We start from the raw sequence: 12,094 nt of genomic DNA, 5'->3' as shown, positions 1-12,094 counted from the left end.
GACTTGAAACCTCAATGAGAGAATTTTCAAATATACGTGATTCCTTCAACTCGACCTGACGGTGTAATTTCGAGTCTTTTTTCAAGATCATGCCATAAGGGGGCGTCCCAAACCAATTGATGCAGACGTTCATGCCCAAAACATTGGATATAATCGGATCCAATGCAGCCTACTTCTTGATGATAATGTTCTGTACATCAATTATGTCTCCAAACGTTATGCATAATTTAAAGTAGTCTACATAAAGATTTTTGGAATACAAAACAGATTGCCCAGTTGTGCAAGTATCAGGTTATCAAGAAAACCTTCACACCGTTTGCTTCGGATGCTGTCAGCATCAGATTTCTGTTTCTATAAGCAAGAAAAAGTACTGTGAACATATGGTTCTCCCAGCAAAACAACCACAACCCCTTGAGAGTCTTTCAGCCACTCTGTGAACTTTAACCTTAAGTCGAGGAACGTGACTAACACCAATAACTTCAGCTAAATAACAAGGACATCGATCTACTTTTCCAAAGGAAACACGTGGTTTTGTTGATGCATGACACGTTTACATTTTTCTGTTCTGTATTTGGTCTAATTGCATCGTCCAATCCAACATACTGATTTATTTACATCAAAACACAAACCCAAACTCTCTAAAGACACCACATTAACTCACCTGATTTGAGTTTAACATGCTGTTTTCTCACATCTGAACCTTCATGACATGCTGTCAGTCTGCAGATATGCTGATTTTCAGAGGTCAGTGGGTCAGTGGTGTTTTTGTCCTTTTAGGAGCTTGACAGACCCTTGTAACTGTATGCTCTCGTTGTATGGAGAAGAGTTTGAAACAATCTGAGAGTGAGTAAACGTTGACATAATTTCCATTTCGGGGTGAACAGTTCCTTTAAAGTGTCTCTGACAAACATCACTGCACTTGTACAAAAACCTTTTGTAGCCTTTAATCTGGCCAGTGAACAGAGAATAAAGATGTTACGCAATAATTAAACTCTTTCACAGTAGAAGTGCATTGTCGTTCTAAGACTGGACCCGGTTGTCAAGAACATGTGCTTCTGGAAGCTTGTGGTTCTTTTGATCTATTGGACATTATAGCCACAGAGAGAGAAAAGATGGGGGAAGCACACACATGTGGTCAACATTACTTTGCTTTTTTTCATTCTAGCAAATACATATTTGAAAAGCCCATTGAGAAATACTCTTTAATTTCCTGATAGTTATTGTTTTTGGCATTCTTCTAATTTCTAAGTTTATGGTACCCGTCAGATGAGATCATGGGTACTGCGGCATTGAGTTTGAGAAGAACAACTAATTCCTGAATTCACCATAAAAGTTTTTGGCTTCTTCAATACACATATAAAATGTGAGATCATGCCTGTTATTCTACTGAAGAAATACAAGTGACCAAAACATAACATATATTAATGACAAATGTCAATAGGGGCCAATTTTTGGAGGGTTTAAAGGCAGAAATGTGAAGCTTATAATTTTATAAAAGCACTTCTGTTATAATGTGTGTATTATTTAATCTGTAAAGTAGTTTAAATCATCGTTTTTACACCCATTTTAGGGTTTACTGCATTAAGTTGTCAGGGCAACAAAGTCTTTACACAAAAAAGGTTAGCAAGTGATTTTTTCACACTAAAATATTGCTAACACACATAATGTTTACGTTTTTGGCTATACTTTTGAAACAGTGAGTATTTTTAAGTTTATGGATTGACCCCATTCACTTGCACTGTAAGTGTTTCACTGGAACCCAGATTTTTGGGTGGATTTTTCCCCCATTTTCACCCAATTTCCAATGCACTTTTAAGTCCTCGTGGTCGCGTAGTGACTCGCCTCAATCCGGGTGGCGGAGGACGCATCCCAGCTTCCTCCGCATCTGAGACCATCAATCCGTCTTATCACGTGGCTCGTTGAGCGCATTGCCACGGAGACATAGCATCCACGCACAACTCACCACGCGCTCCACCGAGAACAAACCACATTATAGCAACCACGATGAGGTTACCCTAAGCATGTGACTCTACCCTCCCTAGGCCAATTTGGTTGCTTAGGAGACCTGGCTGGAGTCACTCAGCACACCCTGGGATTCAAACAAGCGAACTCCAGGGGGTGGTAGCCAGCGTCTTTAACACTAAGCTACCCAGGCCCCCAGATTTCTGCTTTTTTAAAGAAAAGGAGGGACGAGTCAAAATACATTTTTGTGGTATCAACATTATGCCACAAATGCTGCCAACATGATGTGTGCACAAGACGGAGGAATACAAATAAATAATATGTAAAATAGCCATTGAGTTTATTATTAGATATCAAACCTCATATACACATGACAATGCAAGCATTAACAGCAATTAACATTTCATTTTTAAATGCAAAATTTATAACAAAAAGAAATGTTCATGCATTGTTGTTCTTAGTAAAAACAATCAACATACATGAAGAACAATACAAATAGGCAGCTTTTCAATGTAGATAGATGCTAAAGAACTGTTGTTTATATCGGTCTATTTGACCCTTTGAGCTCATCGACTGACAGTAATGCACATTTATACAAGCTGAAATTAACTTTTTCCGCAAAGGTAATAAAAGCAATATCTCAGAATCAGCAACATTAGGCATTAACTATTTTTTTACCAATCTACCACGTGTTCATTTATCAACTAGTTATAAAGCTCTTTTGTTTCTTTTTCCACCCCTAAGATTTGCCCGTACTTTTTTTGCTGTTTATTGACATCAGCATTATACACTTTGCTGCACCGTTTCACTCGACCTACGTCAACCTATATTGGCCAAACACATTTGTTTTTTCAGCCTGATTTGCAAAATGACCTACATGGTTCATTACACATGGCAGTTCTGAGGTGAAATGTCCACTGTGTGACAATAAAAGCCAGTAATGTTTTCCCTAACAGATTAGTTTTTTTAGGTTAACGCTTCAACAAAACACATCACACAACCCTAAACCTAAAACCTAACTGATAAAAGTCATAAAAAGCAAATGTGACATAAAAACACAATTGCTGAAGCAACCACATAAATTTGTGGTGCTTTTATGACACATTCAGATCACGTATCGGATCATGGAGGGTTGTTTTGGGGTGGCGTAGTGGGCTAAAGCACTAATCTGTTAAGCAGAAGGTTGCTGGTTCGATCCCCACAGCCACCACCATTGTGTCCTTGAGCAAGGCACTTAACTCCAGGTTGCTCCGGGGGGATTGTCCCTGTAATAATTGCACTGTAAGTCGCTTTGGATAAAAGCGTCTGCCAAATGCATAAATATAAATGTATTGACTCGAGTGCTCTTCAGGACTCGTACCCCAGTCCTTTGCATTGCAAGTGCAATCCTCTATCAGTTGAGCTGCCTGAAAAAGCTTGTAAATGCAGTTAATTATGTAATGCAACTGTTAAAATGTTTCACTTTATAAGTCATGCACTCTAGTAAAAGTGTTTAGATGTCATAAGATAGCATTGTGTGAGGAACAGGATGAAAAAGTAAGAGATAATGAAGTGATAATCTGACGTTTTAAGTGAATAATAGTAATTGTTTTAGCGCCTCTAAGAAAACTGCCGCAGTACATACAAGCCACATAAAGAAACGTTGTTTAAAATTGTAGGTGTAGTAACGTGATGAAATGAGACCAGTTTGCATTTTTTTTAAAAACAACCCTGCATATGCTGCATATTGAAGGGTTGCAGTTTGGGATGGTACTTTAAAGGTGAAGTGTGTAAATTCTGTGCCATTAGCAGCACCAAACGGGATTGCAAAAGTAATAATTGTTTCCAGACATGTTTCCAAAACACTCCTAACACTTCTTCTGCCCCGCCCCCTCACTTCCATTGCACATACAAATAGGTAGTCCCACCCAAAAGTAAGCTACTGGTTGAACCAGAAGTTGACATGTTGGGCAAACAAGCAAACAGAGCAATGTTTTGAAACCAGCACTGTGTTTACACTCTTCAGGAAGTGTACTTACAAATGGCTTTCTTAAATATGCCATTATTTATTTAATCTAAATAAGTCTTTACACATTAAACTGCGATAAGAGAAAGCATTTAAACATCTAAACAATTACACACTTCCCTTTTAGCCAAACACGCACAAACACGACTTTCCACTGTACATTCAATAACTTTCATTTTTGCGGCACTCCAACGTCCAAATATGAGCTGCCTATAATAACAACTCTTTCATCGAGCCTTGGCAATAAGGAGAACATTATCTTCGCCCTTTCCTTCACCAAGTCTAAACATCAACACTCAATTTAGACACTTTACAGCTCAATCAGATAACTCGCCCTCCTTAGAACTCGTACGGCGAAACCAGAATGTGGACTCGCGCCAGATGTTTGGCTTGAAAGGTGCGGTCAGCGTACTCGGCCATCTCTACTTCCACGCTGAGCTCTTGTGGACCTCGCAGCGGTTGAACCAGGATCAGCTCTCCGGTTTGACGGTCTGAGCGCTGCATCACAAACATGCTCCGGGCGTCCCCTCCTCCGGCGATGCCAAATCGGAGGCTGTCCGGGCCCGGCCGACCTGGAGCTGCTGCGGTGGCCATTCGGAACAGGGTTGCTGGCGTGCGCAGGTTCGAGGGCAGAGATAGGTAGTGGTAAGAAATGGTCTTTGCGGCAGATGGACAGGCACGGCTCTCCATTGGACAGGGATTCCTTTCACATTGACTGTGGTAGAGAAAATGTATCAATAAGGGCCAAAAAATTACTTTTGATTTATTACACCCTGCAGTGTTACAAGTGTCTTACTATGCAGTTACTAAGCATTACATCAATACTTTTTAACTATGTTTGGAGAACAACAGCTAATTGTGCTCATATTGGTTTTTAAGTCTAGAAACGGTTTAACACCCTCATATCTCTCTGACCTGTTGATAGATCACCACCCAGTGAGAGCTCTCAGGTCTGCCGATCAAAGAATTTTGGGTTGTTCCAAAATCAAAGTTAAAGTCTAGGGGCGATCAGGGATTTGCAGTAGCAGCTCCCAAACTTTGGAACACCCTACCAAGTCAAAGTAGAACTGCCCCCACACTGCCTATTTTTAAATCTAAACTAAAAACATTTTTATTTGATTTGGGATGCGAGGCTTCACTGTATTTGCTCTGTTTTTGTATTATGTGTGACTTTGTGCTGATTGTATCTGATGGTAATTTATGTTTTATTGTACAGCACATTGGTCAATGGCAGTTGTTTTTAATGGTGCTCTATAAATAATAAATTGATTGATTATGTAGACATACAGCAGACAAATAATTAAGCAATAATAAAACAATATTGGTCCTAATTATATCTAATATTCTTTATGTTTATATATATATATATATATATATATTACTGAGAATAAAAGCAGATTAATAATTAAGCATAGAACGTTAAAACCATGCAAAAAAATACTTTATGGTCATATAATTTATGAAAATTGATTAAAAATAAAATCTGAATAAAAGAAAAATAATTAAGTATAGAATATAATTGCCAATCAAATAATGCAAAATAAATAAATAAATAAATAAATAAATCCTTATGGTCCTAAATACGTCTAATAATTTTTATGCAAAGTATAATTTGTTTTATTCTTTTGTTAAATTGTTTTTAAAGAATAAAAAATAAATAAATGCATATGAATAATATGCCATTCAATTGCCATTCAAATAATGCACAACAATCTTTCTGGTCCTACATATGTCTCATTTTTTTTATTAAAAAGTTTCTTATTCTTCTGTTGATTAAAAAAATAAATAAAAGCAGATGAATAGTTTATTGTAAAATATGCTGAATTGTCATGTAAATAAGGCAAAACATTTTGATGGTCCTAAACATGTCTAATATTCTTTAGGAAATGTATAATTTCATATTCATCAGATTAATTTATAATTTTTTTAAAGTGGTTTAGAATAAAAGCAAACAATAATTCAGCATAGAATATGCTTAAATGCCATGACAAAAATGCAATTTTTTTTTTATAAATAAATACAAATGTATGGTATTAAATATGTCTAATTTACTTTTCAAAAAAATTATCATTTGTATTTTCTGTTGTTGCTTTTTTTTAAATCAGAGTAGAATAAAATATGCAATAAGGCAAAACATTTGAATGGTTCCAAATATGTCTAATATTCTTTAATAAATATACAATTTCTTATATATTTAAGATTTATACATAAATTACATATATTTTTTTGTAAATAAAAGCAGATGAATACTGAAGGTTTTTTATTTGTGTGTGTGTGTGTGTGTATGAGATGCACCAAAAAAAATATTTTTTTGTGTGAACCATTCCAGAATAGGACAGCTACACTTCTGAGTATTTCTGGTTATGTTACAGAACAGCTTGTGTGCCTGAAAGCTTTAAAGTTTAGTGACTAGCAGATTACTGCTTCTCGAACATTCAACCAGACACAAAGGGGCTATTCACATCTCACGTCAGCTTAACAAACAGCTTACATAAACAAGAAAAACAAATGATTGAACCACTTAAATCATACCACAACCAGGTGGCAAGTGATTTAGAGAGAGCATTAGTGGCCCAAGTGCTGCATGTGTTTGAAATGGAAACACAAAGTAAAAAACATCTAGTCAAATTGTCCCAAACAAATCTGTGGGTTTATTAAATTGTTTATTAAATTAAACTTCATAAAGTTACAAATTATTCATTAAGTGAGTTATTACTGTAGCTTTATTCCAAAATGATTGAGCTGCCTACCTAGACAACATACATAGAAATCAAAGTCTGAAGAAATCGATGTACTTTCTTATTTTACACGATTGCGCTTTGCCTTTAAAAACGACTTTCCTGTTTGGTTGATGTCACAAATCCCTCTTATTTCTATATCCATTCTGTACATAGACTGTAGACACTTTTGTTTACCATCTAATCAATTCCTAACAGATAAAATCAAGTCCCGCCCTACATTTTGTCTCATTGAATGTCCTGTTTCACTCATTGCGCTACACGTTGACTTTAAGGCGTAATAGTCGCTCCTGAACTTTTTTAAAAGGTATCATTTTTTAAAACTATAATATGTGTCCAGAAAAATATTGTTTTTCTTAAAATAGCAAAAGAAATAAAAGTATTATAAATGAAATATCAATCAAATAAAAAAATGTTTATTTTTTCCAAATATTAGTGTGTGTAATGTTTTATTTTTTCTCCCAATTTTGGAATGCCCAATTCCCAAAGTGCTTTTAAGTCCTCGTGGTGGCGTTGTGATTCGCCTCAATCCGGGTGGCGGAGGACGAATCCCAGCTGCCTCTGCGCCTGAGACCGTCAACCCGCTCGTCTTATCACGTGGCTTGTTGAGCGCGTTGCCACGGAGACATAGTGCGTGTGGAGGCTTCATGCCATCCACCGCGGAATCCACACTCAACTTGCGCCCCATTGAGAACGAACCACGTTATAGTGACCACGAGGAGGTTACCCCATGTGACTCTACCCTCCCTAGCAACCGGGCCAATTTGGTTGCTTAGGAGACCTGGCTGGAGTCACTCAGCACGCCCTGGATTTGAACTAGCGAACTCCAGGGGTGGTAGCCAGCATCTATTACCACTGAGCTACCCACGCCCCCTGTGTGATGTAATTTTATGCTTATTAGAGTATCCCAGCATTCGCCTTGCAACATACTAATGTCAACTTTATTGGAATCAAAGTCAGTGACCACATCCACACAAATACGTTTTCGTTTCTCGACGTTGACGCCTCTCAGCTTTTTCCTCCACCAAACAGACTTTCTCCATGACCGCATAATTTGGAAAACAACATCTTTGATGAGGAAACTGAAAATGGAGGTTACAACCTTAAACTGATTAGTGTGGATGTGGCCTATGTTGACCGTTCCAAATCAGTCAGTAATGAGGTTCTATTTGCAATAGGACAGCAGTTAGTAAGGCAGTTCATTATGTTTTGGAATAGAGCTTTATGCGTGCATGTGCCCACTCACAAAGTTGAGGTCTTCACGTAGCTGACGTTGCCGTGCGAGTGCGGACACTCTGGGTTAACACACTGGAAACTTCCTCCGGTGTTGATACAGGTAATGCCACGACTGCAGTTGTGCTGTTGTGTAAGACATTCGTCCACATCTGGAGAGCCCAGAGCGAGGGAGACATTAAAATCAGAGGACAGAAATAACAGAGCGAGAGAAAAGAAGTGAGTTGTGAGAGACTGTTTGTTTGGACTTTAAATTAGATTTGCATTCAGTTCTCTGATATTTCGCTACACTGCAAAAATAAAAACAACATTTTTGTTTTTGTTTTTTGTTCTAAACCTCCATCAAAAAAGGAAAGGTAAGTAAGGTGTGTCAAAAAAAGTAAGTTGTGGTGTTATTTCATAAATTAATTTAAAATGTAGATTTTAATAAGCATAAGCATAAACGTTACAATATTTTGTAGCTCAGTGGTAATAGATGCTGGCTACCACCCCTGGGGTTCGCGAGTTTGTATCCAGGGCGTGATGAGTGACTCCAGCCAGGTCTCCTAAGCAACCAAATTGGCCCGGTTGCTAGGGAGGGTAGAGTCACATGGGTTAACCTCCTTGTGGTCACTATAATGGGGTTCTCGCTCTCGATTGGGCACGTGGTGAGTTTTGCGTGGATGCCGCGGAGAAAAGTGTGAAGCTTCCACACGCGCTATGTCTCCGCGGTAACACGCTCAACTAACCACGTGATAAGATGCGCGGATTGACAGTTTCAGATGCAGAGGCAACTGAGATTTGTCATCCACCACCTGGATTGAGGCGAGTCAATACGCCACCACGAGGACTTAGAGCGCATTGGGAATTGGGCATATCAAAATTGGGGAGAAAAAAATATATATTTTTACTGGAAAACACAACAAAAATTCTCCATATGAAAATGATTTTTTTTTTGCAGTGTTTGAGATAGTCACTGACAATACAAAAAATGCACAAAGCAAAAAAAAAAATTTTTTTTTACTAAGTATTTTTGTCTTGTTTTCCAGTAAAATTATTCTTTAATCTTGTTTTAAGCATAAACCTCACTAAATAATTCTTCTTGATTTCTTTAGAAACAAGACTTTGTATAATATACGTCATATATATCTTGTTTTAAGGATTATTAGGATATTTTTACTGGAAAATAATTCACAAATACACATTTAGAATATAAATCTTTTCGGAGCAGGGTTGTTTAAAACCAGCCCTAAAGAACTCCCTCACATTTGCTCCCGAAATGTTCATCCAAGCCACATGCCAAAAACTGACTCACTTAATCCTCTTCCACATCCTCACTATTTGTCTTCATCTACCCACTTTATTTACCCCTGGAGATCTTTGTAAGGTGTCCAAAAGTGTTACAAACAGAGTGTCTTTTTTAGATCTTGTTTCAAACCATGAGCTTTGCCACTCACCCTCACAGCTTCTACCATCTGCGAGTAGTTTATATCCGGTGGGGCAGGAACAGTGGTATGATCCCGGGACGTTTATGCAGGTGTGGCTGCACAGAGGCCCTCCACGATCAGCCTTATACACCTCACATTCATTCACATCTGTATAAGATTTATAAGAGCACATTGGGGCTTTATTATCAGCGTAGAGCTTAAATATCAGTGTGCGAACATCTATTACCTTTTACTGCATTGGTTTTCTACATTTTATACCGGATCTGTATACGACTGGTTAGGATGGGCACTTCCCAGATACTTCTCTAAAATTAAAAGATCTATAAGATAGATTCTCCCTAGAAAACGACCCCAGTAATCACACATGTCTCCTTTAGATTTTCAGAAACGTGGTCTGTGAGACTCACCCTGGCAGATGCTGTTGTCTGAGGTTCCGCTCATGTGGAATCCAGCGTCACAGCTACAGTGCTGGGCCCGGTCCACTTTTGCACAGCGAGGTTTACGGCTAAAGGCCGGATCATTCATGACGCTCCATTCCGGAGGTGCTGAGAGAGAAAGGAAAGATCTCACTGGGATCATATTGTACAGTATGGCATAGGCATACATACTTATATATAAGTTAAAGGAACAGTTCACCCCAAACTGATCATTCTCTCATCATTTACTCACCCTCATGCCATCCTAGATGTGTATGACTTTGTTTCTTCAAAGAATATATCAGCTCTGCTGGCCCTAACAATGCAAGTGAATGGTGACCAGAACTCAGAATCTCCAAAAAGGACATAAAGGCAGCATAAAAGTCATCTTTATGACTCCAGAGGTTAAATCCATATCTTCAGAGGTGATTTAAGTGTGGGTGAGAAACAGATCAATATTTAAGTCCTTTTTTACTGTAAATCTACACTTTCACTTCAACAGCCTGGTATGGAAGTGACATTCACTTTCATATTCATCCACCTACTGGTCGGGGTTAATAAAAGGTGGAGATTGCTAGTAAAAAGAGACTTAAATATTGATCTGTTTCTCATACACACCTATCATATTTCTTCATAAGACATGGATTAAACCTCTGGAGCTGTATGGATTACTTTTACGCTGCCTCTATATCCATTTTGGACCGTCTGGATTCTGGTCACCATTCACTTGCATTGTACGGACCGACAGAGCTGAAATATCCTCTAAAATCCTTCATTTGTGTTCTGCGTAAGAAAAAAGTCATACACATCTGGGATGGCATGAGGGTGAGTAAATGATGACAGAATTGAAAATGTAACCTTATTTAGCACTCTAAAACACCAATGCCAACCGTAACCTTATGCCGTGTTAACAAAGCCACACAGTTCACATGCTTGTTTTAGACACATGCAATTCCCAGGGCGTATAGAGTGGTTGTTAGGGCGTTGCTAGGTAATTGCTCAGGTTTCCTAAAAGGTAGCTTACGGCCAAAGTAAAAAGACTCCACCATCAAGTCTCTAGATATGGCTTGGGTCTATTTTTCAATGTAAGTCTGTGAGATATTTTCATTCTTATTAGCGTCCACTAAGAGATTAAACACTAGATCGCTTAGATAAGTACTAGCACACCTCTTCTGAAAAAGAGGTTATATGAAACACACATGATGATATAAGAACAGACCTGTCTGCGTCTGGTATTGACAGTGGCTCCCGCTCCAGTTGTGTGGACAGGTGCACTTGTACTGGTTAAGACTCTGCACACACGTGCCACCGTTCTGACATGGGTTACTGGAACACACGCTCACATCTGTGTGCAGAGAGAACTGTCGTAACGCAGCCTCATCAATGAACATGTTGGAGAATGCTTTGTGTTATGATTAACCTCACAATACACAAGAGGTTTTACAATAAATATCTCCATGAAAATCAAAGAAAATGTCCTGGGCCTATTGGACTCCAAAATCAAAATAAACAAATAGGAAATTATATTTTGCAAATAGAAATTGAAGACTGTTTTTAGAGCCATTTTGTTTTTAATGTGATATTACTTTCATTACAGTAACACGAAACAAGATGTTCAATTATGATATTGTCATTATTGCAACGTGAAAAAAATTATATTTAAATTGAATATGTATTTATATGCAAGTTATTTATACATTATAGTAGCACTCCCTTTCATTTCCTGGGATTTTTCTTTTTTTATTATAATACTGATTTACAATGGAAATTGTAAAAGAAAAATGTCTGGCTGTTACTTACGCAATTTACTTACTTTACTTACAGGACTTACTTATTTTTACAATACTTACTTGCTAACTTACTTATTTACTTTACTTCCTTGTTTTACTTACTTATTATTTACTTTACTTACAGTACTTACTAACTCTACTTACTTTACTTATTTACAATCCTTACTTACTAACTTACTTATTTTACTTTACTTGTTTTAATCTACTTATTTACAATACTTACTTGCTAACTTATTTACTTTACTTACTATCTCTACTTACTTTACTTAATTATTTTACTTAATTTAATTACTTTACTTACTTATTTACTTTACTTACGTTACTTAAAATCTCTACTTACTTTACTTAATTATTTTACTTAATTTAATTACTTTACTTACTTATTTACTTTACTTATGTTACTTACTACCTCTATTTACTTAATTATTTTACTTAATTGACTTACTTTACTTACTTAACTTATTTTACTTACTTTACTTACTAACTTACTTTAATTATTTTACTTACGTACTTTATTTACTTA

At 37.2% G+C, this 12,094-nt stretch overlaps 1 protein-coding gene across 1 annotated transcript in view; it reads right to left on the bottom strand.

Moving 5' to 3' along the window:
- Positions 1-2,297: 2,297 nt before the first annotated feature.
- The window catches only part of LOC127617909 (fibulin-7-like), a 30,411-nt gene continuing 20,614 nt past the window's right edge, over positions 2,298-12,094 (bottom strand). The window contains exons 4-8 of the mRNA XM_052090075.1: positions 11,001-11,126; positions 9,773-9,910; positions 9,375-9,512; positions 7,952-8,090; positions 2,298-4,682 (exon numbers count right to left, since the gene is read on the bottom strand). Of these exons, the coding sequence (XP_051946035.1) occupies positions 4,307-4,682; positions 7,952-8,090; positions 9,375-9,512; positions 9,773-9,910; positions 11,001-11,126 (917 nt within the window). The 3' untranslated portion in view covers positions 2,298-4,306. The remainder of the gene's footprint in view (positions 4,683-7,951; positions 8,091-9,374; positions 9,513-9,772; positions 9,911-11,000; positions 11,127-12,094) is intronic.

This window comes from Xyrauchen texanus, chromosome 24 (assembly GCF_025860055.1).
Source record: "Xyrauchen texanus isolate HMW12.3.18 chromosome 24, RBS_HiC_50CHRs, whole genome shotgun sequence".
Taxonomy (NCBI): Eukaryota; Metazoa; Chordata; class Actinopteri; order Cypriniformes; family Catostomidae; genus Xyrauchen; species Xyrauchen texanus.
This window is presented reverse-complemented; position numbering and strand designations above follow the sequence as displayed.